The sequence below is a fragment of the Aptenodytes patagonicus genome, chromosome 6 (genome assembly GCF_965638725.1).
Source record: "Aptenodytes patagonicus chromosome 6, bAptPat1.pri.cur, whole genome shotgun sequence".
NCBI lineage: Eukaryota > Metazoa > Chordata > Aves > Sphenisciformes > Spheniscidae > Aptenodytes > Aptenodytes patagonicus.
In genome coordinates, this window is record NC_134954.1 from 63,590,958 (window position 1) to 63,615,742 (window position 24,785).

The window sequence follows — 24,785 nt, forward strand, 5'->3', positions numbered from 1 at the left end:
AGCTGCTTAGAGAAGGCAGACTTGAGGTTGGAGAGTGTTAATGTGCTTCAGTGCCATCCTCCTGATTACCTTGCTCCTGAGTGAAGCTTACTAGAGCCCAGAAGACCAGAGTGCGAGGTATATTACCTCTACCCCAACACGCTTTGCAATGCTACAAGCACTTGGATAGTGAAGTAGTAACAGATGGAAGGAGAAATTAAAAGGCGTTAGCAAGGAAATAAGCTGCTTTCATTTGAGATTTGAGCAAACAGGCTAAAACTGTATGATACACTAGGAAAACAGTAAAGTTGAAGAGCAGTACAGAGAGAAAATTATTCTTGTATCTGTAAAGAAAGTGGTTTTAAAATAGATACCCTCACTTTGGGATCAGTAATGAGATTTGCAGACTTTCATTTTTGTATTGTCATTTATTGTCGAAACATGCCCAGTTGATTTGTCTGGAAATGAGTGAAATTAGTCTAGCAGCTGGTGTCATCTCAGTGCACTTTTTCTGGTGACAACTACGTCACCATCGTACATCCTCCCCATCGGCAGTCACGTTTGCTGCCCCATCAGAAAACACCTAACACATCTCTTGTTATTTATACAGCATCAAGCATATGCCAAGTTCTACATGCACCCATTAAACCCGGTGGAAATCGGCCAACTACAGTTAAAAGTTATTACAGAGGGGAACCCAAAGAGCACAATTACTAAACCTCAGTTCTTTCAAAAATGAGGCTAATTAGGAATTAGCCAACGACGTGAAGCAGAGAACTAGCCATAGAGAGGCTGCCTCCCTGCCCCGACACACCGGGGGCTTTCCGCACCACGAGCCGTCTCAGGACGCTTCAACCCGTTTGACCGTCGGCCACAAACCCAACGCAGCTCCCCAGCAGCCCAGCTCGCCGGCCGACGTCTCAGGCTGCGGGGGGACAAGGTTCAAAGAGGCGCTGAAGGTTAACTGGGCAGCCCTGTCCTGAGCGGCGGGGGAACGCCTGCGTGAAGCGACGCCACCAGAAAGGAACGGGACCCACCGCGGGGTGGGGGAGGCACCCCCTTCTCCTCGGGGCGCCCGCCACCGAGGAAACAGCGCCTCAGACGCAGCGCCGGGGCCGCCCCGCAGCCTCGAGGGCCCCCGCCGGCTGCGCCTAAGAGCCCCCCCGAGGGAGAGCTCCCAGCTCGGCGCCGCGGCCCGGGCGCGGAGCCCTCTCAGGGCAGGGCAGGGCAGGGCAGGGCAGGCCCGGCCCCGCCGTGTCGCCATGGCGACGCCCCGGCCCCGCCCCGCGCTGCCCGCGGAGCAATGGTGTGTCCGCGTCCGCGTCACGTGAGGGGCGCTCCCCCGCCGGCGGGGGGGGGGCGCGGGGCAGACGTGGACGGTACCCACAATGCCCGGCGGGAGGCGGCCGCCGTGGCCGCGCGCCGGTGCTGCCGCTGCTCCGCTCCGGTGAGCCAGGTAGCTCGAGCCCCTCCCCCGCGGTGCCGTTGCCAGGCGACGCGGCCTACCCGCCGCCCGGGGCCCGCCCGCTGCCCGGGGCCCGCCGGCGTGAGGGAGGGCGAGGGACGGGAAGGTGCTGCCACAGGGCCCTGCGTCTGCCCGGTCTCCCCGGGCCGGGGTCTCGGTTGCCGCTTGCCTTCCCCTTTCGGCTGCGGGCCCGGGGCGGGGGGCTGCCGGGGCACGGCAGGGCTGCCGGTGCGGGCGCGGGTCTGGTCCTGCGAAGCGAAGCGGCTTGTCACCGGTTTCTCCGCCTTCCGGGCCGCCGCCCTGCCGGGGGCTGGCGTGCGCTAGAGGGTGGCAGCCCGGCCGCTGGAGCCGCAGGGTCGTCTGCGTTTGCTGATCAGCCGGGACGAGAGAGGGGTGCCGGCGCTTCCCCCGGCACCGGCTGCCTCCAGCTTTTGTCACTCGAGGTTTGCTCCTGGCAGCGAGCGCTGGGTCCAGCGGGCAGGTCAGGTGCAGGGGGCCGTCGATGGCAGCTCAGGCCTCTTCGTAAATGTCGTTTCGTAGCAGAAGCCCGTTGTAGCGGGGATCTGCCGCTCTCCTGGCTGGCTGTGCAGGCATCAACGGTTTTGTGTAAAGGTTTGCAATCTAAAGCGGTGCGAACCTGTTTAAGTCAGCAACTACATTACCTCTTCCTGCTCTGGCTGCCATTGCAAATAGTGCAAATGATCGTGTCGAAGCTGCCGTATAAGTAGGTGGTAGGTGAAAGGGTCAAGTTCCCAAACTTTGGGATGCAGCTTGTTCCGTTCCCTTAGTTTTTAGAATCTTGATTCTGTTTCCGAGGTCTCTTTTTCCTCTGCTTTATGGCAAGGATCATATGGGCTAGTGGTTTAGGATTATTTCCTTGTCTGATCATACCTGATGATCTCAGAGTGGCTTTATTTGTTGCGTCCTCTGTAGTGCTTTAGTTTGTAACGCGGATTCCTGAAGTATGCTGTAGAGTGGAAAAATTAAGACTCCTGCCCGCATAATGCGGCTGTCACAACCCTCAAAAGTGGGGAGAATAAATTGTCCAACACTATTACGTACACATGAAGTAAACACAGAAACTGTATCTTCATTCTGCGTAAAGTAGGTGTGCAGCTTGCACCCACTTCCCAATTTTATATTTTATGGAAGGTTATCATGAGAGGCAGACATCCTGGCAAGAAATGCCTTGATTAAGTTGATGCTGAAGGCTCACAGGTGCAGGAGGATAGGCTTGCCGTTATACTAGATCTACTTAGAATCTTCCAATTTCTGTGAAGCTAGACTGTTTTTAAAAAATTGAAGTATCCTGAGCAAACCATATTCACAGGTCACTTTCAAACACTTGTAAAAAAAGTTATGAGAAAATGTCAGATAGGTATAAAACAGTAACTGTCAGATCACAAGCTGGAAGACCAACTCGTTACAAAAGACTGGAACATATACCACTTTCTAGGACTTTTCTAGATGCTGCCTCAGGATCAAGTACCACCATAACACAAAAATAAACGAGATGGTAATTGAATCTGTCTTAAAAAAAAAAAAGTAGAGTAAAACAGGCTCTGGTTTCCATCATCTGAGATTTCGCGCTCATGGGAGGAAATGGAACTGAAGCCACATGTGATAATTCCTATTTGTGAAAGCCGTGGAGGTTGACATGCATATGGAAAATTGGACAGCTTTAGGGAGGGTGGAGTAACAGAGGAATGACCATTTCAGTTGACTCTTACCTGTCTGTGGCCAGCTTTCTCCATGTTCCTCTTTTCCATGAGTTCCCCCAGCCCTCATTTGCAGGGAGGACTGTGTAGCGTCGGTGTAAGGGGAAATCAATAAAGATGGGCCAGAAGTAGACGCACACAGGGAACGTAAGAACAGCGCAAGCATAGAGTCATGCTTCCATAGTGTACTCTCCCTGTTGGTCATCGTTTGGGGGTCAGAATCTCCCTGAGCAAAGGGTAGTGTTTTAGTTTTAATAACCCTTGTAGTTTTTCTGTGAACTTTTCCAGTTGCCTCTTGAATTCACATAACATTTTAGCATCAACAACATCCTGTGCCACGCAGTTCCACTGGCTAACTGCATGTTTTGTGAAGAAACCATGTTCTTTCTTCACTCTCTACCTATATGTCTATATCAGATTTACCACTTGGCTCCTTCTGTAGAGCCTTACTGTTTTGAGAGCTGAGTAAAGTAGCTCTTTCATTTTGAAGATTTAGTAAACTTTTTTTTCTATATTAATACATTTTCAAGTAAGGCTGAATGTTGTTACAGAATGTGTGTTACACATCTCTTTAGAGTCTTGAAGAAAGTAACTGTTTTTGTTCTAGATCTATGCAAATATTTATTTACATATAGAATAGACATAAAAATTGAAAGAATATCTCTAAAGGGGTCTTTATCCTTTGCTTTGTCTGTTGTCCATGCATACATGCTGTTGTTAGTGATATTTATATTCTTTGTCCTTAGTTGTAGGAATAAAGCAACTATTGTTAGACTGAATATTGAAAATCTTAATGCTTTGGAAATACAGCTGTGGTTGTGTTATATTATGTTCCTGAAGTGTTCAGGTTTCTGATCAGAGGCGATTATAGATTAATTAAACTTAGTGTGTGAAGTGAATGATGGGATTCAGAGTCAAAGGTTGTGTTACCCTGAGTTACTTGTGTACTGTGCAGACAGATAACATATTTTCCCATTTTAAAGGGCTGAAGTGATGGGACTTCCTCAACTTCACTTAAAGAACACAGAAACATTTTGATACTTCTATTATTCTAGTTTTCTTTTTACTTGAGTACCTTTTGAGTAATCTCCCTGGGGTGTGTTCAGGCCTTTCCAATAAGCACGCCCTCACAAAAAGAGCTGAAGAATATTGTTAGCCAGTAAATACATTTATTAACTTTTTCTGTTTGTTCCTATCTCATCAGATAGCTCAACATGAACTTTAACCATCAAGATCATTTGAAAAGTGAACAGAACAATATTTTTCCTTCTGAGAGCTGGCTACAGGATTCTGAGTTTCTCCTGCAGTGCTGTCCTATTCACTACCTTTTCCTAAAACAGGACATGGAGCTATGTTCCTTTCTTCACGTTAGGTGCTAATGAAGTTATTTGCTTCATCAGAGGAAATGCATATCCATGAAATTACATTTTGTGCAAGTAAGTTAATGAGGGGAATTTTAAACTTTGCTGTCACATCATTGTTCTTATGTTTTATTGATACAGCTCCCAGAAGTCCCTTTCAGGATTGAGTTCCAAGTGGTAGAGGTGGTTATTGTTGGAGAACCATTACAATTTAAAGCTCCTGTGCAATTTTATCATGCTCTTGAGCTGCTGCCATGGTTTTACGGTTAGCAGCATAGTTAAGAAAACGGGTGCCGTGTGCCTTCCATGTGAATTGTCCTGCTGGGAGCACGTGCATGAACCCATAGAGATATCCCATAGAGATAGGTAAAAGTTTCTAGCACCGCAGGTTTATTTTCTAGAATGCTTCACTCCAGCAAGCTAATCTAGAGCAAGTCCTAAAGTTGTTTTGTTTTCTATTTTTGTGTCCAGCTGATCAAAGCACTTTGTACAGTAGGGAATTCTATAGTTAAGTGCTGAAATAACAAGCATACCTGATAAAAGCCCAGAGGTATTCAGCAGACTACAGGCAACAGTGGCTTCCGCTGCTGTTATGAATTTGGTGAAAGTCTGATATGCTGTACAAGTAAAATACGAGGGTATTAATTTAGAAGTTGTTTAGCTAATGTGATCCATCTCAAAGCAGGTTGAAGTTTGACTGCTGATGAAGCTGAATGTCTTAAACTGAAAATTACAACACATTTTCAATGTTTTCATTATTATATGCCTCTTTCTCTCTGAGGATTTGTCGTGGTTTAACCCCAGCCGGCAACTAAGCACCACACAGCTGCTCGTTCACTCCCCCCCAGTGGGATGGGGGAGGGAATCGGAAGGGTAAAAGTGAGAAAACTCGTGGGTTGAGATAAAGACCGTTTAATAGGTAAAGCAAAAGCTGTGCGTGCAAGCAAAGCAAAACAAGGAATTCTTTCACTCCTTCCCATCGGCAGGCAGGTGTTCAGCCATCTCCAGGAACGCAGGGCTCCATCACGCGTAATGGTTACTTGGGAAGACAAGCGCCATCACTCCGAACATCCCCCCCTTCCTTCTTCTTCCCCAGCTTTATATGCTGAGCATGACGTCATATGGTGTGGACTATCCCTCTGGTCAGCTGGGGTCAGCTGTCCCGGCCGTGTCCCCTCCCAGCTTCTTGTGCCCCCCCAGCCTACTCGCTGGTGGGGTGGGGTGAGAAGCAGAAAAGGCCTTGACTCTGTGTAAGCACTGCTCAGCAGTAACGAAAACATCCCTGTGTTATCAACATTATTCTCATCCTAAATCCAAAACACAGCACTATACCAGCTACTATGAAGAAACTTAACTCTATCCCAGCCTGTCCCAACTCCCAGGACAGGAGTTGACCTTTGAAAAACCTGAATATTTGTTATTCAATAAGTATCCTGATGTATATATAACCTTTGGGTAGTGGGAAATAGGGGAGGTGAGAGTTCAGGGAAAAAATAACTATTTCCTCTCTCTTAAGAAGAGGCAGTGCTATTTTGGGAAAATTTGGATTCCTAACTTTTCAGAATACAGTCCTTCAGTTGCTAAGGCTTGTAAAGCACCCTTAATGTCATAGTTTGAAAGGTGCTGTAAACATGTCAGTATTGCACACGAAAGCATATTTCAGCTGTATTCAGAAATACATTTTCTTTTGCAGTATGTGACTGTATGGAACTTGAGTAGCATCATCTGAGGGAGGCAAAAATCTATTTTTTTCATAATCTCTTAAGTGATAAGTGTAGTATATGGTAGGAGTCTGCAGAGCGGTGTTAAGAGTTGAGGAAGTGTTTGCTTTTGGCTTCATATAAATTCTAGCAGTTCACCCACTGCTAAGAGGACAAATTTGTGTACTGATACTTAGCAGATAAGTAATCCTTCTTTTAATGCTTGTCCTGCTAAACTTTTGGATGTTTTGATTTAACGTAAGGTTTGAAGAACTTGAAGGTTTTAAAAATGTGTCTTCAGTCTTGAAAGACTCTGCAGGCTATGTGTTTATACTGTTAAATGCCTGCTATAAATGTTCTCCTTCTGATTGAGAAACGTTTAAATACACAACTTTTTTAAGTGACTGTATTCCACAAAGCTTTAATTATTATGCTTTGAAAATTAAATACTGTAAAAGCATGTAGGCTTTGCAAGCACCATTTCAGCCTGCTCAGTACCTGTGTAATACTGATAGACACTTTTTGCAGATTTAAAGAAAATGGAGACGCAGATAAGAAAAAAAGACATATGTTTAAGAAATTCCGTTGTGAGTTGGGAGAGCTGGATTATATTCCTTGCTGTCCTGATCCTTGATTTCCTATTTGATAGTACGTAAGTTGTGTAAGTCTCTGTTTGTCAGGGTACTTAAGCATGTACTCAGTAACACAGTTTCATGACAGCACATTAATATTATTGTTTGATCAAGACCTGGATCACGTTTCCATCTGGCATATCTTTACAGTACACATTCTTCCTCTCCAGCTATTGTTCTTGTTTGTTTAGACTGTAATTGTCTCACTAAACAAGACGACTCACAGCTTGAAGGGTGCAAGTCCTACAGTAGTACTAAGGCTAAGTAATAGTGTTTCAATCTCCACAGGTATCTCTAGGTGAGGATTTATGGCAGTTCAGATAAAAAATATTTGAAAATGTGACATTGATGTCAGATGTGCTGCTGCTTTGTGGTTCACGTAGACTAGTAGGTCCTATTCAGTTAGGACTCTAATCTGAGTTATAGTTGAAAATCTTCCCTGTGTCCCATTTTAAGCCTGAGCCCAGCATACAGCTTGGGAAGTTTGATTAATCACAGCTGACTCTGTTGTTTTTGCTTTTACCTTAATTCTGATTCCTCCTGATTTGTGTTTTGTTGTAGGTTGTCGCTAACTCTGTTGGCAATGTCTATGATTTTATCTGCCTCTGTGGTCCGTGTGAGGGATGGACTCCCACTGTCTGCATCTACTGATTATGACCAGAGCACGGGAATGCAAGAATGTAGAAAATATTTTAAAATGCTCTCAAAGAAACTTTCTCAGCTTCCTGATAGATGTACTCTGAAAACTGGGCAGTATAATATAAAGTAAGACTTCTCTTTTATATATTTGTGACATCCTGGGTTGTGTCTGTCTGTTAGTTAAAAAGTTAACAGTTCACATTAGAAATGATTAATCAAATTAAGATTAGTTCTTGGCAGTATTTATGTATCAGAAATTTAAAATTGAGAAATTGTAGAAAGATTTGAAACCTATTCAAACAGTCGTGTAAGTTCTAGTTTGAAATAGACAGTATTTTTATAAATATCAAAGTCCTTGACCTACTAGAAATATTTCTTTAAATTTCAAGGTTGTTTCTTACATGAAAATGACCAGACTTGTTCTTCGTCATGCTAGTTCAACTAGTATTCATTTGTTTTCTCTTTTTAGTCTACACAAATTTAAAAAAGTACCCAAATACATTCATAACCCAGTATTTCTGAAATCTTGTGGTTAGCATGTTATGGAGTTAGGCCCTTTTATTGTACCTTCAGGATTTCTGTTGACTTCAGAGGAAACATGCCCTAAAAACCAAGCATAACTCAATAATTATTTCATATGACACACAGGGAGTGAGGGAGTGGGAAGGGTGGGAATGATCCTTCTAGTGTGAAGGCAGTGTGTAGTGAAGTCTTGAATGGTTGAAAGGAGCCTACCTATCCTACTGCTCCATCCAGCACTTTCACAACAGTGCTTTTTGTTTTCTCTTCACGCTTTTGTGCTTTAATTTTTTTTTTTAAATAACTACTCCTAAATTTTTTGAGCTAGTCAATTTGATAGTGTACCTGCATGACAACACTGATTAAGTAATAATTCAGAAGATGCTCTTTTTTCCCGTTTGCAGCGTGAAACTTGGATTATCGTGAAATAATTCTTTGAATCTATTGTTTACTCAGAATTTTGCTTTATATGTGACCTTTCTCCTTAGTATTGGTAACTAGGTGCACCGATGCATAGTTGGTAACTCAGTTGCACTTTAGCTGAGCTAAATTCTGATTCTAATTTAGATTGCTATTTTAAATGAGGTGAGTAATTTCATCCTAACCCCTAGCAAACATGTAGAAGTTACAGTGGTGGAAAGTATACCACCTGCATGATCCTAGGAAGTGCTCAGCCTTCTCCATCTCCCATTGGTATATGTGAATTTCCAGCATTTCTCAGGATTAGGCCCAGCATGGACTAAATTTTTCCAGTCGATGTTTTTTTAAAACCTCAGCTGTAGTTGGCTTGTAAACTGATCAGCTTAAAAGAAACTTTTAAGAAGGAGACATAAGGCTTAGTCAGGATGTTTTTTATTACTTTTGTCTTTGATTACTTTTAATAGTGTAAGTTATCCATCAAGATTTTGAAGAAATTTGAATGTATCATGAAAACGTGAACTCTATTTAATGAATTGCCTAAATGCAATAGGAATATGTATATTGAAAACTGTCCCTTTCTAATTTCTTATTTGCCATCTCTGGTCATCCTTGCAACCATCTTTGAAGAATGATGAATCCTGTATTCTACGGAACAGTTTTATTTCCTCACATATTTTAGAAAGAACCGACTGCCCCCCCCCCGAATCTGAAGATAATTTTTTGCATTTTTGGGATGCACCAGATCACATATTCTGCATTTGAGATGAATGAAAAGCTATTACGGGACAAACCTGCTGTGTTTCTGTATCCCAAAAGCTTTATGTTATTTTTCTGTTCCATGTATGTCAGAGTATGTACATATGTATACACACACACATATGTATAACACAGCTTCTCGTATGATTGTACAATGTGGTGCTAAAATAAAACATTGCCTAAAAGTAAATTGTTTTTCTTCTAGAATAGTGTTGGACTTTTCAGTAAACATTAATTCCTTTGCTACCCCTGAGCAGTTTTTGCTTTTCTGATTATAGAATTGAGATCAGACTAGCAAAGCAGCGAGTTACCTGGGTTTAAATTTGAAATTTTGAATTTATTTTCTCAATTACAGCTTTATAAGTTCCCTGGGAGTAAGCTATATGATGTTGTGCACTGAAAATTATCCCAGCGTCCTGGCTTTCTGCTTCCTGGATGAGCTTCAGAAAGAGTTCATCACTACCTACAATATGATGAAGACAAATACCGCTGTCAGACCGTACTGTTTTATAGAGTTTGGTAAGGATCTGACTTTTTTTTTCCTTGATTCTCACACTAAGACAAATGAGTATTTAAATAAATGTGCAACTTAAGGCACACAAAACAAAAATGTCCAAGGCAGTTTATAGCTGTATTTCAGGTGGATTTGGAATCTGATTTAACTCCCGTTAGAGTCAATAAAGAAATACTTCTGTGGGCATTAAATTAGGCTACTAGTGTTTTATCCAAACTTGTTTATAATCTTTCTGTTCATGCCAGTAGGTTTTGGTTTAAGCCTTGTGTGACCAAATCTGGAGTTCATCTTCTAGTTAATAATACTAGGAGTTGTTTGACTTCATACCTGTTGAAATACTTAACCTGTAAAGGCATTGAGCTTCATAAATTTCTCAAGTAAAAGATTGCAATTTCATGTTTGCTCTTAGCTGTGCTGTAATTTTTGTTCAGTACATGAAAGGGAGAGATTTTTATTTGTCATGATAATAGCAAAGCATTTAATTTTCTGTCATGCAAGCTCCATATACAACTAATCTTATATATACCAGATTACAGCTGTTATGGATTCCATTAGTATCTGTTGCTTTAATACTATATGTTAGGCAGTTATTTTAAATATTCTTATAAAACGCATTAGAGCAAAAAGAACTGCAGTTTCAGAAATATGGGGGAAGATATTCCAGTTGGTTAATTCCTGTCTATAATTGAGTCAGGCAATTTTTAACAATTTCTGTATAACATTGTTGTCTTCCTTATGAAGATTTCTATGAATGCTCTTCCCCCCCCTCCCCCCATGCGTTCTTTGTTCTACTAGTTGTTAAGTTAGAATGTAGGTCTATTACAGTCTTTATATCTGTATAATATGGCATTAATTTTCTTCACTTGAATATTTTGCAAGCACGTTTCACACTCAAGTAAGTTTATACTTGAATGCAGGAGTTAATTTTTTCAGAAGGATATTTACTAAACTAATGGAAAAGCTAGAATAAGAGCAGTAAATCCGTTGTATTAGCAATGCATTCAGTCTCATGCAGTGAAAAGTCATTAGTTTATTCACAGTTATTAAGTAATTAGATTTCTAGAGCTTGAATTTTTTTTACTGCAGAATTAAACAGCCCATGATATATTAGTCACAAAACAGAAATAGTATTAAAAATCCAAGATAAATACAAGCATTTCAAACAATATATTTCAGTTTGTGAAGTATGTAGTACATAAAGCTGCATGGTCTTGGATTATTTCATTTACAAAAGTCCATAAGGATATACCTTTTAATTTTAAATTTTACACAGATAATTTCATTCAGAGGACCAAACAGAGATATAACAACACACGTTCTTTGTCAACAAAGATGAATCTTGCTGACATGCAGACAGAAATCAAACTGAGACCACCTTATCAAATTTCCATGTCAGAACTTGGTTCAGCTAATGGGTTCGCACATTTATCTGTGGCGGAATATAAGGGTACTGGTAAGATATCTGCAGGTAAGTTTCAGCCTTTTGTTTTTGTATCCTTAAATAAGACAGATGCAGGGCAGTAGAATTAATCTTTGGGTTTTTTTTTTCTTTAAAAAAACCTTTTTCACCCTGATGTTCTTAAAGCATAAAGCTGCCATGACCTTACGTGTATTTTAGTTTAGATGTCTGTTTTGTCCTCTGCTCAAAGTGCGTATCTTCCCAAGGCACCAAGAGAGAGAAACGGGTCTATTCAATGGACTGCTTTATTGAAGGAAAAAAAAAAATCTGCATGAAAATAAGCAAATGAAGATGAGCACTTAACAAGATGATCTTCTTTCTTTTCCTGACCTATTAAGATTTATGAAAATTTTTATTATTTCTGCCCAGTAAGACCCAATGATGACATAAGCTAAGAGCATAGTGTCAGGAGTTAGAGCAGCTGGAGGGAGAAACATCACTTTAGGAAGCATCTGTGATGGTGAAAATCCAAAGAGCTGTGCTGGCTAAAAGATGTACTCTCTAAAATAAGTGCCTTGTGTACGGTGTTAATAGTAGCAATTTTGTGTATACTTGCCACATTCATTTAAGTAGTCATGAATTTTTTAATACTTCATTTATTTCGGGTAGGAGGTAAATACGGAGTTGTATGGTTGAACCGGGTTAAAGGTTTGTGCTATTGAGTGAATGCTCTGAATCAGTTTGAGGCCCACCTTTAGATGTTTCCCAGCAGGACAGAAAACTTAAAACTCGCAAAGTCCTTGCACTAATACGTGGACTCCGCACGTGAAACTGACATAATCTGATTTCAGTCTTCCAAGTTTAGTGAAGCAAAATCATAAATAGAATAAAAGGAAGTGTTGATTTTAATTAGTTAATATCTTCCCTTTTTTTCCCAAAAGTACCTCTGTCTATAAGGCTAGTTATCCTGGGCAGACGTACACCAATGCCGTTCACTTTACAGTGTCGGGAAAAATTGCAATCATAAATCTAAACACTTCCTACAGTTCTGTGATATAAGACATCAGCTTAATTTTGTTCAGTTTTTATATATATATTAGTAGGATCTCTTTGCCAGTATATTATCCTAATTACTTTACTTACTCGTAAGGATTCCTCTAGAAGATGGAAAACTACTTTCTACTGAAGATGAGAAACAAACAAAATTGCTAGGGTGCCCTATTTGTACTGCTGGGGCCTGATCCTGAGAATTCTAGGTGCTATGAGGCAGTGTAGAAATAGCTGACAATCTCTGTGTTTGCAATTTAACAGTATTAGAGATAGATTCTGGAAAATTAATAAAGGAAAAGTGTGAAGATGTTTAAATTGTTTGGAAGAGTGGGATCTTTTAAGCAGCACTGTACATACCTTTAATCATCTACTGCTTATATGTGTGGGCTGTTTTTAAAGGTGTGTAATGCTGTGATACCATTCTTTTGCCACTTTTGATGCTTACATCATTGTTACCTCTTAATGTTCTAGTGTAATCCTGGCTTGTGGAAGAGGTTATGGTGGCAGAAGTGGCAACTGGTTAACTCTGAAAATTGTCTAGATTCAAACTTCCTGCAATTGGAAAAAGAAAAAACAATAAGCATGAGAGAATTTGGCCTGTGTCAAAATTGACTGTATTTTTGAAGTTTTCCATGTAGTGGGAAATGAGCTTTTTACCACTTTTCTGAGTAAAAGTGTTGGAAGATCATATGGCCCTAAATTAAAATGTGTAAGGACCATTTCCCTTTTTACTATAAAGTAGAATTAAACAATAATTGGCAGATGATCATCCAATTTTTTTTCACCTACCTCTCCACAACTTGTCCTACAGAAACAGTTCCGTTGTCCTCTTTTCTTTCCATGTCGACTTTCTTCTGTTTTTTTTCCCTCTTTTAGTTACTTTTAACTTTCTTCTTCCTCTGAATTCCATAGATCTCTCTGTTCAGTTACCCGTTTCCTTCCTTGAATTGCTATAGAAACTCACCATCAAAGGGCTGTACATTGAGAGGTTTGCACTTTGCTCCTTCTTCAGCTCTTCGAATTTTAGATGCTGTTGAATAACAGTGTCTTTTTTAAAAAGTCTGCTAATAGTTTTGTAATTCTTTACATTCATCGCTTCTCTCCACCCTTGAAAAGAACTTTCTCTGGATGTTTGCTACCCACTCAGTTGGCTAGACTTCAAAGTTCCTCCTTTGCTCTAAGGACAAATTCTCACAAAAAGATGTGGTTTGCCTAGTGTAATTTCCTGAATATGCTGTCCTGTTAAAAAAAATGACTTGCTACAAGTGAATTAAGTATGTTAAATCAAGTTGGATAGCACGCAGAAGTAGGAAGTTAGGTAGACGCAAATCTTGTTTTGTTACACAGAATAGCAGAATTTGATGCGTTAGTTTTGGCTATGCTGATGAAGCATTGTCTGATACTTGCTTATACTTGTAATTGGATATGTATCCAAGGTCTAGTGTCTAGGCCTCTTATATTGTTAAAGTAATTGAAAATAGCAGCCCTATTCCTTTAGCGAAAGTTGTGCCGTGTAGTGAGAAATAGGGGTAATTATTAATGTGTGAAGCAGAAAGTGCGCAGATTATGAATAGAATTCTGCTTCAAAGCTGAATGTAGGTGTTGGCAGGCATTAGAAATAGGGTGACAACATGCTGATGTGTGATGTTTTAGGTATTTTTTTCGTTAGGATAAATTTACTGTTTTCTGAGCTTTTTTTCAATGAAGGAACAGTTCTCAAATCAAAGTTACTTTTTGCCTGATGGTGTACTTGATTTTTTTTTTTATTTTTATTTTTAAATAAGCGTCCTTACAAGAAGTGCAGTTTCTCATGTTGTGCAAATTTCCTATTTTTTTATTTAAATTTCAACATTTTAATTCAGAATGTGTGCTTTATTTGATCCTTGGCTTGTATTAGAGAGTTTTTTATATGGCAATTATAATCTCTCTAAGATTTATGGATGTACTGACTCAAGGTCAGCTGTCCTTTACCCTGCCTTCTCTGACGCTCCTCCTTCATTCTCTGGTTTTGCCTTTATTTTTTTTTTTTTTTGTATTTAAATGGCTCTTGTTGCTTTGATTGTAACACTAAGATTTATTAAGCCCTGGAGACTTTAATGACATCAGTAGCGTTATGCAATGCCCTTTAAAGTTTTTGGGTTTGTTTTCATATCTTAATAAGAGAGAAAAGTCACTGTTTTATTATCCTTCATAGACTGTCTTGATTTAGCTGACACGACTCTTTACTTTTCCCCTCATGGTTCTCAAAGAGGTGTTTTAAATACTGGTTTAACACATGACGTTTTAAAGTTACCCTGATACATGGGGAAAATGAGATTGCCTGGAGAGCTGTGCATGGAGAGCAGTGAACTAATTTTATCCACCAGTTAGTGAAATGCAATGACTTTTGGCTAAAACCAGTCGCATACACCTTCAGCTTTTTGCCGCTCTGTAGACGAGATGGTTTAAAAAACCCAAAACAAAACAAGCAGTTACGAGTGACTGAAAAAGAATGGTTTGGTATGCAAATACTGTATCTAACCTTAACTGAGAGATTGCTGGTAGTGTTCCTCTGATACGGACTATGGTTAGAAAAGCAATAAGCTCTGAAAGTTAAACATGGGTTATGCTTTTGTTTAAAAAAAAAACCTGATTACTCTGTTAAATTCAGCACAAATGAGTTAACTAATTTTGTGTTTTATTTTTAAGTTATCACACACTCATAATTACACAGCCCTGTCTGCTTATCAACGTGAAATAGCTTTTGTCATTTTTTTTCTTTAGGTCCTGTAACTTCATAAACTGTTTGGAAAGCCTTTTTCCTGGATCTGTGCAATGCAAACAACCAGGATTGACACCCCTCTCTCTATTAATATTACAGTTCATTAACCTCATTGTTCACATCTTTACACTTCGTTGATTTGAACAGAATGATTTAAGTATGGCTCAGTAGTCCTGTTTTCCCAGCGTTGCCTAGACTGTTAAGAGTTTTGCATTGTTTTTTCATATTTGCTTTCTGTTATTAATTATGGAAAGGGGCGATAATGAGGAACATACACAACTGTTATGTACTTGTGACCCTAGCTAAGCCCGAAAGAGTGGATGTGCATGGAAAGAAAGTGTGTTTTAATTTTAATGTGTTTTGTAAGAGACTTCTAAGCACTGTCTGGAAGGTCTGTGTAAGGTTGTAATATAGATACTAGCTTAGTTTCAGAGCTGTCTTTTTACTTGTGTCTTTGGTAGCACTCGCTGTATTTTTTAAGGTAGGGGACTGTAATAGCTTTGCCTCATAGCGTTCCATTCAGCGAACAAGCTAAATCAGTCTCAATAGCTCTGCTAATGCATTAGTGTTAAAAAAAAAAGTGGAGGTTGTGAGAGGAGCTCTTAAGTATGTGACTTACTAGCTGGATACTAATTGTGGACAAATTTCACTAGCAAATGCATCATTTGCCATTGATTCACTGGCATATTTGAGCAGCTTTCAGTACCATACTGAATAAACTGAATGTATTGAGTTAAAGATGAAATATAGTAAGACAATTCTATATGCGAATTGAAGGAAAGCATACTTTTTGTTAAACCTTGTGTTGAAATACTTAAAATGTTTCTTCTTTTTAGAAAAAAAGATTGACATCTTGTGGTTTGCTTCAGTGATTTCTTCTTGAGCTAGAAGCCACTGAAAAATGAGATTACTATTCTACTAAATTTCTAAAGACATTGCTTTAACCTGTGATATCTTTTTTTGATCTTTTGCTTTGCAGCTCCTCATCAACGTCTGGAACCTGTGACTCTGCCAGGGATTGTCTCATTTGTACTTAGTCTGTTATGTGGGGCTTTGAATTTAATTCGTGGCTTTCATGCCATAGAAAGTCTTCTCCAGGTATTGTACATGTTTATGAATTTGAGAATTATGCATCATAGCAATCATAATATCACATTAGAAGATGCTTGCTGTATGAACTAAGTCTTGCCAGTTTTATTTTCAGAAATATTGTTTGTGAGGTCAGACCTCTGTTTATGAAACCTATATTGTTTGTGATCTGTGCATCCTCCTTGAGTGTGATGCATTCATTGAGGCTGTGAGTTTCAAAAGCAGTAGAAGGTGGGTGGCCAACTCCTTCCCTAGGTACCTTGGTAGCAGTGAGTATGTGAACATAATGTTCTGTTTTCTAAATTTATGCCAGGATATGAGACATTTAATTTTAATAGATTTTTTTTAAAAACACTTGAGAGAAATGATGAACGGCTTTGAAAATCTGGCCAATTTTTTTGAAAGGTCCACAGAGCAGGTTTTGTAAAATTGTTTTTTAGAAACTGTTTTTAGTTTTTGTTTGTTTTTAATAAACCTTCTTAAGTAGGATGCTTATTTCTCTTTGTGTGCTGAAAGGATCAATGTAAGGGAAACTGTCAATTGATTTCTTCTAACTCTCCCCGCCCCCCCCCTCAAAACAACAACACCCTCCTCACCAAACAACCTCCCCAACAAACATTTATTTGTTTACGTGAACTCTCTGCTCTGACCCTCCCTATAGCCTTTCAGTTTCTTTCTATTCCATTTCTTGTGCTAGTTGTATTCTCGTTGCTACAATGAAAATAACAGCGGTTAATGATTTCAAGCAATTCAAGCGAATATGCTGGTAGTGCTTGCAAGCACGCACAGAAAGTTCATGTGTGTTACCACAAAAAAAAAGACTTACGTAACGTTAAATGGTTCTACTGTTGGGGTGATGGAGGTAGAAACTAAAAACCCCCGGGGAAGTTTTCTGAAAGAAAATGGGAATCCCCCTGCTTGGCTAATAGATAATAATCTTTTTATTCAAACATATATCTGGACTTTATAACTGCAATGCTTTTGATACCTAATGGATTGTTTAGGGAAGTAATGTAAAGAAGATGACCTGTATTCCAGTTGTCTTACATAATTATTAATATATGTACAGATTTAATAAAGCAGTAATGTTTGAGGTCTCAGCATTTCCTGAAGACTAATGAATAGATGAACAGGGTTAATGAAAGTGTTCCATGCTAGGTCCTTCTTTTCAGTTGTTTTTGGTTTGTTTTTTAAAGAAAAAACAAGAATGAAATAGTGAACATACATCTCTACTTTATCCCTAATTAGATTTTTCTGTGTTATGCACAATTCTCTTAGTTCATAAATAGGAATGAATTTAAAGTACGCTGTAGTACAAATAGTACTGAACAGATTTCTACCGCTTAGTGTAATGTTTCTAGAACTTGTTTTGTTACCTTTACGCAGCTGATTTTTTAAAAAGGAATGCCAATGTTAGATTAACTTATTTAAACGATGATAGGCCAGCCAATTAATTTTATTCTAGATGATATTGCATCTGGAGGTAATAGATGGCAGTACAGATGGAAGATACTTTTTAATTTCTGACAAATAAGGCACACTAAAAATCCATTAAAATTTCTCTTAGTTTACTTTATTATGGAAAAATCCACAAGGTTTAGGGAGAAATAATCCAAAATGTGATTAATGGAACTTCTTCTGAGAAGTCATTCAAAAGCTTCTCTCTGAATTAGTGTTTCCTTTATAGTCAGTGTTTTTATTTGGGTGTTAGCAAAACTCTGTTAAAGATCTGTAGCTATACTCCAGCAAATACGCAGTGGCACCAAGGCCAAGATTTACATACGGTTTAGGATTGTACTGCATTGTGTAGGTCAGTTTTATGTGCAGACGTACAAACTTTTCCCTAGTCAACACTGTAGATGCAAATGCTTCACACTGAACATGCTCTGAGCAGAAACAAGTTGTGGTTCCGAATGGAACACCTTCTTCTCAAAATGAAATTCACATTCAAGGAAGAACATTTGCATAAGTACCCATTGTTTTCATGGGAAAGTTTTTGATTGTCGCAGATGTTTGTTGGAAATGCAGTTAGAATAATCACTGAGCATGTAAATTTATTCTGCTCAGCTCTATAGAAACTATAACAACCCGTTTGAATAAGTTAGAAGAAATTTTTTTTTTTCTCTTTTTAAACACATAGTGGAAAGATCTATCACTTCAAGTAAATTTTTCCATCTTTTCCTTTGTTGTGGTTTAACTTCAGCCGGCAACTAAGCACCACACAGCCACTCGCTCACTCCCCCCCAGTGGGATGGGAGAGAGAATTGGAAGGGTAAAAGTGAGAAAACTCGTGAGAAAGTGAGAAAACTTTGAGATAAAGACTGTTTAATAGGTAAAGCAAAAGCTGTGCGCGCAAGCAAAGCAAAACAAGGAATTCTTTCACTCCTTCCCATCGGCAGGCAGGTGTTCAGCCATCTCCAGGAACGCAGGGCTCCATCACGTGTAATGGTTACTTGGGAAGACAAGCGCCATCACTCCGAACATCCCCCCCTTCCTTCTTCTTCCCCAGCTTTATGTGCTGAGCATGACGTCATATGGTGTGGACTATCCCTCTGGTCAGCTGGGGTCAGCTGTCCCGGCCGTGTCCCCTCCCAGCTTCTTGTGCCCCCCCAGCCTACTCGCTGGTGGGGTGGGGTGAGAAGCAGAAAAGGCTTTGACTCTGTGTAAGCACTGCTCAGCAGTAACGAAAACATCCCTCTGTTATCAACGCTGTTTCCAGCACAAATCCAAAACATAACCCCATACTAGTTACTGTGAAGAAAATTATCTCTATCCTAGCCAAAACCAGCACATCCTTCAAGAAAACTTAAATTTTCCAATAATCTCTCCCTGATAAATTAATGTGCTTTTGTTTGTTCTCACTGCCGTGAATGCGGAGCTGCCTGCCTTACTCTCTGTAGGATTTTACCACACCCTAGTGGTCAGTTTGTGTCTTTTCCTTTTATCTCTTTTCCATTTTGTGAAGCTGGAGGAAGGCACAATTCTACAAAGTTGATATTGGTTACCAGTGTTTAGACTTGAATTTTCGAAGGCATCTGGAGAAGGTAAGTATCCAGTGTTAGAGCTGGACTTTCTTTAAGGCTTTTGAAAATCTCAGCGTTAGTTGTCCGTTGTGAATAAACGTTTTGGTCAGATTCCAGATCACGGTGGTTTTTTTCCAGACATATAAGTAAGCAATGATTAGTGCTAACTCTTTTGGTTTAGCGTAGTGTAGGAATTATTATAAATCTCAATGCGAGACTATTTTAACATACAATAATGAATAAGTTTCATACTGTAAATACCTGGTATTTCACAGCAACATTGTAAAACATGGCTTTTTGTTTTATTTTCACAGAATGAAGGTGAAGATTTCAGCTATGTTATTGCATTTTTTCTTGGAACAGCAGCCTGTTTGTACCAGGTATGTTCTTCTGCTTGCATAATTCACTAGAGTTTAGAAACATTACCCAGTCATGCATAAATGTCATCATGTTTTCTTAAATGTCCCAGATACTTGAATAGGGCGATTATAAAAATAATTTCTGCTCTGTTTTATTTCATTAATCGTAAACTGTCATACAGTAGATTGATACAAAGAGCTTCTGTTTGCTTGCATTTTTCTCCAGTTAGTTGATTAAGAGGTTTGGTGTACTTTTCTGTCTGGAGCTTACAATTTATCTCTGAAGTCACAAGCAGTGGAGGTTATATAAGTTCCTTAAAGTAGTAGTTTCATAGTTCAAGTAAACTTAGCCATCTGAACAAATGCCTTACTGCTTCTTTCCTTTGGGAAGATTTGAAGTAAATACAGTAATACCTAGGCACTACACCCCAGAATTTTCCTCACTTTGTACATTATCGTGCATCTCCTTCCTTTTCAAAGCTTTCAGCCACTTTCCACTATGTTTTCCTCCTCCTGTCTGATATTTCACGTTGCATTTCATGTCTGTAGGTTTTCCATTTGTGCATCTGAATTTGACTTTCCTATATAATTTGTAGCAAGGTATTCTGGTGCCCATTGGCATTTGTCATTCAGTGACACTGCTGTTACGTTTAGCTATGACTATAATGTCTGTCATGCTCAATTGCTGTTATTATAATTCTTTTGACTTCTAATCTCTTGCACTTGTGGAGTATGCAGTTTCTACTTGTTTCCATGTGCCAATGTTGACTACAGTGTCAGACCATAAAATGAAATCTCAGGATTTTCCTTTAAAATCAGCCTTTCTATCAGTCAGCCTTTTGTCCAGGTTACCTGTAGTCTCCATTCTCTATAACTTGTCTCTAGCAAAATGTCACGGTACAACTTGTGGTGTTCATCACTTGTTGACTTTTCATCAGCTTCTGCCTTAAATAATTCTTCAGATTGGTGTTAATTTTCCATGCCAACAATCTGTTCCATATCAGATAGGGTGGAGCTCCTCCATTCTTTTTTTGTGTGAAAAATACACGTTCTTCCCTCCTCTCCCAAATTAGAAACCTTATTCTTTATAAAGTATTCATGTCTGTGCATTGAGACATAAGGACATATGTCTTTCCCCCACTGTCTGACTTGAATAGAGCTGTTTTAAAGAAGGAATCCATGCAGCTTGGAATGTAGGCTTTTTCTTAATATTCAAAATATATCTGTTGAGACTCTTGTTCTGCGCCTTCTGGTGTCATTCCTACAATATGTAATTGGTCAGTTTTCAGAACTAAGAGTCCTCTGGCATGTTCTGATGTTCTTTTGCCACACTTAGGAGTTCGGGAGATTAATTCCGTGTGTTAAATGACAGCACATTTCATTGTCATTCACCCACAAGGCATCCATAATGCTGCATTGTCTTGTTCAGTTAATAACAACGTAGCAGTGTGTTTCTCTTTCTAGTTTCCAAGAAAATGTTTGTAACCTAGGTGTGCAGGCATTTCTTAACATTTATTAAAAAAAAAAAAAAATCGAAAATCAAAATCTTCTCTGAAGTAGCAGAGGAGCCTTGTACATAAAAGCATGCTCACTAATTGCCATGCTAACACTTCCCTTTAATAGAAGGAAAAAACCCCTCGGGAATTTCATAACAGCACTTGTTATAGTAAGGTGTTAAAACCACAGTGTTTTGGCCTTTTGACTGGTGGTCTGTTTTGTAAGTGGCAAATCTTCTAGCATCTCAAACCTAGATTAATGAAAAGATAAGCCTCAGAATTCATTTAAAACAGATCTTCAGTAAAATTCACAGTCGTTCAACATCATGTTGCAGTATCATTTTTTAAACTTCTGTAGTATTTTTGTTTTTTAAACACTTCATATTTATTAATCATTTTGATGAAGCATATCCTGACTTATTTTTATCTTGGAAGCAGTTACGCTTCTTCATACGTTGTCAGTGGAGGCGACAATGCTAGAAAATTATCTGAATTCTTATTGCTGAGATACTAGTACCAAGTAATTGCTCTTTTAGATATGATTTGTAAAACTGTCAGCACAAGTCGGTTGCATTTGCTCTGCTCGTAATGGCCAAGCAGGTTCAGAGGAATTCCATCTAGATTCTGAAACATGCGGATTACTTATCTCTAGTTTTACTTTGCTTTGGAGGAAGGACATAGAAATCTTACTGATACTGTCAGTGCTCACATCTCTGAAGATATTTAGATATCCAGAAATTACAAGTAGTTTTGTTAATCTCAGCCATGCATGCTTTACAAGAAAGTGGTTGAGTTTCGAATAGAATATAAAGTAACCTCAATAAATTGCATTGTTCAGTTGCAAACGTACAATGCTTTGGCGCTTTTTTGAGGAACGTGAAGAATGAAAAAAATTTAAAGTAGAGTTTCTCTGGCTGATAAAACGTGGCAAATGCCCGAGAAGAACAGAAATGACACTTAGATAATCTGATGATGGATGCTGTTAAAAAATTTGTGTGAGCGTGGTTATATATCCACTGGGAACAGATTTGGAATACGAAGTAAGCCCAAGTGATGTTGTTATCTACCTCGAAGCACAGCAAAAACTTTCTTCAGCAGACAGAAATGGCTAGAGTCCAGAGGGGGGGCAAGCAATTTTTTTTGTAGAAGTCAAGGAAGTAGGTTGAACAATAGCAGAAGTAAAAATAATGTCTACGTAAAAGCTATGTCCTTTTGGAGATGAAAACTGTGGCGAGAGACTTGTACGGATTTCCAGTTGCAGTAGGAAGAAGGCAGAGTAGGGAACTGTGGGCAGTCCTGACATTCTGTGTTACACCACAGCGTGCAGAATGTGGTAGAATTGCAGTAGAGAAGTTGTGTATTTCTCTCCGAATGTGATCCATCTTGCACCAGCTGAAGAAGGGCAGTGGGTATTTGTGGACCTCTCCGCATCTACCAGTTAGTCCTCTGCATTAACCCTAGCAGGACACTGGGCACTGGTATCTGGGGGATTGCCTTGTGCTGAGTATTCCCGGCTGCAGGGCCCTGTCTTTTCCCTGTCCTTCCCATTGCTTTGCCTGAAGAAGTCTTAACAGTGGCTCTATTTCCTTCTCCATTGCTCGGGTGGAATAGAGTCTATTTTGACCAGAGATTGCCAGGATTCCTTTGTCATGGGCCACTCTTTATTGCAGGTTGTAATCAATTATTATGAGAGAATTGTTCTCAAAGAGGGTTTGATGGAAGCAAAATGTAACCTTGTATTGGTGTCAGGTACTTTTCACCCTTCCATGACTGCTAAATTGGTACTGTTCTTACATGTTGATTTACACTTTTACTTGTTTTGGATTTGTAATTTCTCAATGACCAGATAGTGTTTCTTCAGTGGAAGTTATTTTCCATGTGGTAATCTGATTTCTTTTTCATTTCCTGACAGTGTTACCTGTTTGTATACTACACGGGCTGGAGGAATGCCAAATCCTTCCTGACTTTTGGGTTAATTTGCCTGTGTAACATGTATCTCTATGAACTGCGCAACCTGTGGCAGCTGTTCTTTCATGTGACTGTGGGAGCATTTTGTACCTTACAAATTCGACTGCGACAACCACAGGGAAAGTCCCCTGATTACAATGTCTGACAAGTCCTGGAACATTTAGAGGCAGTCTTGTTCCAACAGTTATTCACTCTCAGGAATGTAAAGCTGTTCTCCAAAAGAAGAAGCTGTCTGGATGGGATTTGGTTTTGTTTTGGTTTTTTTTTTTTTCTAATTTTAAAATAAAGCAATGTAAGATGCCTGTGGACATTTTTCACTTGATGGTTAAACTTTTTTTTTTTTTTTTTTAAAAAGAAGGACAGAAAAAGAATACGGGACTAGAGGAGGAAAATGGGTCATATCCATGCAGTGAAATGTATGTAGGGACATCAAGTTTGGGGAATTTGACCGGTGGCATAAAAAAGCTTAATTCGAAAGTAAGTTAATGGAAGGAATGTATAGAGTATGTCTTCTGTATATCACGCAAGCTCTTCACTTCCAAAATCAGTTTTGCCTTTGTGAGGCAGTAGGGGATAGGTGAAATTAATAATAATAATAATAATAATAATAATAATAATAATAATAATAATAATGCTATTGCATATTAGCAAAATAGATTTGGAATATGTAAGATACTAAATTTTGGAATGTTTTGTTTCACATTGACATATGTGAATGTTTTCTTAATTAAAATGTAACCTGGAAACTGTTTCTGAGGATCAGCTTTATGGCACCTGTGGCCCTCTGTCTAGTGCTATAAATACTTCAACATTTTTTCATTTATGATTTCCTTTCAATTATCCTTTGAAAGTGATCTATGTGGACAGGGTTTCTTTTTAGTAATTATTCAAAAAGTTCTGCCACCCAGGATTTTTGTACCCTTCCTGCGTTTGAACTCTGGAAAGGTTGAAAGGAAATGGATTGGTGAGTAAATGGAGTGACTTGTACTTGTTGGACTGTTGTTCTTTTTATATACTTTTAGGAATGGATGAGTAACTAGCTCAAACGTGAGATAAACAACTGGTGACAGGAAAATAATAAATCAGTCTGATTAGCTTAAACAAGAAAAGACGAGGGATCTTGTTTATTCTTCTGGCTTTATGGGTTGGGTGTTTTTGTGCTGGGATAGAACCTCCTTGGTCTAGACTTGTGTTTGAGAGCACTGTTGTATACTCCTGAAGTTGGTGAATCAACTAGCAAACCCCAAACACTCAGAAAATAGAATAGCAACCATATAGTACCACCATCAGTTACACTGGGGTTTTTTACAATTATATGACAGTTATTTATGATGTTTCATAATGTACAAATAGATAGATATAGATAGATTTTTATATGTGACCTGGAATAATGTAAGGGTTCACGGAGCAAGCTTTAACGGCAGGGAGGTTGCCATGCTGCTTGTGTTGTTGGATTTGGGGATTGGCAGAGCTTGGCTGTGCTGTGAAGTGTTGCTCCAGGCAAATTTCTTTGTGCACTTCATAGCAATATGTTATGTGTTTCAGTAAGTTATTTAGTGTCAGATTGTGAGCAAGAAGAAGGGAGCTAGATATTTTCTTTTCTTTTTAAATAGGTGGTATTAGTCAAGAAAATTATGCGTAATACCACCAAGAAGAATTAGAGAATGAAATGGTAATCCAAAGTGAACGGGAGCAATATGTATTATATTCTTCATAACGTGTTTCTCAGACTGATGTCTGAGATCAAGACCTTGAAGATACCTTGGTGTGCAGCCTCAAAGATTGATGCTGGAGGTGATGTGCTTTGCAGTTAATTCTCTTCCCTCCCCACTTTGAGACAGAGAAGAAGAATGCATTCATGAACATGGTCTGCTTTTGTTTTGGGAGTCCAGAAGATGGGGAAGAGATAAAGAGGAGGACTGGATTGAAGCATACAA

At 39.2% G+C, this 24,785-nt stretch overlaps 1 protein-coding gene across 4 annotated transcripts; it reads left to right on the forward strand.

The window, feature by feature from the left end:
* The first annotated feature begins 1,357 nt into the window (after positions 1 to 1,357).
* SEC22A (SEC22 homolog A, vesicle trafficking protein) lies at positions 1,358 to 23,610 on the forward strand. Of its 4 annotated transcripts, none has more exons than XM_076342976.1 (8): positions 1,358 to 1,435; positions 4,367 to 4,598; positions 7,417 to 7,620; positions 9,545 to 9,708; positions 10,977 to 11,171; positions 15,893 to 16,011; positions 19,340 to 19,405; positions 22,793 to 23,610. In XM_076342976.1, the coding sequence occupies exons 3-8, from the start codon at positions 7,439 to 7,441 to the stop codon at positions 22,991 to 22,993; spliced, it is 927 nt and encodes a 308-aa protein (XP_076199091.1). In that variant the 5' UTR covers positions 1,358 to 1,435; positions 4,367 to 4,598; positions 7,417 to 7,438; the 3' UTR covers positions 22,994 to 23,610. The 4 variants fall into 4 exon arrangements, with proteins under 4 accessions (XP_076199091.1, XP_076199092.1, XP_076199093.1 ...); XM_076342977.1 differs by having other exon boundaries at positions 1,358 to 1,426; XM_076342978.1 differs by lacking the exons at positions 1,358 to 1,435; positions 4,367 to 4,598 and adding an exon at positions 6,795 to 6,871.
* Positions 23,611 to 24,785: the final 1,175 nt, after the last annotated feature.

Excerpts from the sequence above, each read along its gene's own strand:
- SEC22A (XM_076342976.1), top strand. The coding sequence starts at position 7,439 with ATGTCTATGATTTTATCTGCCTCTGTGGTCCGTGTGAGGGATGGACTC. Across the intron at positions 16,012-19,339 it reads CCATAGAAAGTCTTCTCCAG|AATGAAGGTGAAGATTTCAG; the intron begins GTATTGTACATG and ends TTATTTTCACAG. Across the intron at positions 19,406-22,792 it reads CAGCAGCCTGTTTGTACCAG|TGTTACCTGTTTGTATACTA; the intron begins GTATGTTCTTCT and ends ATTTCCTGACAG.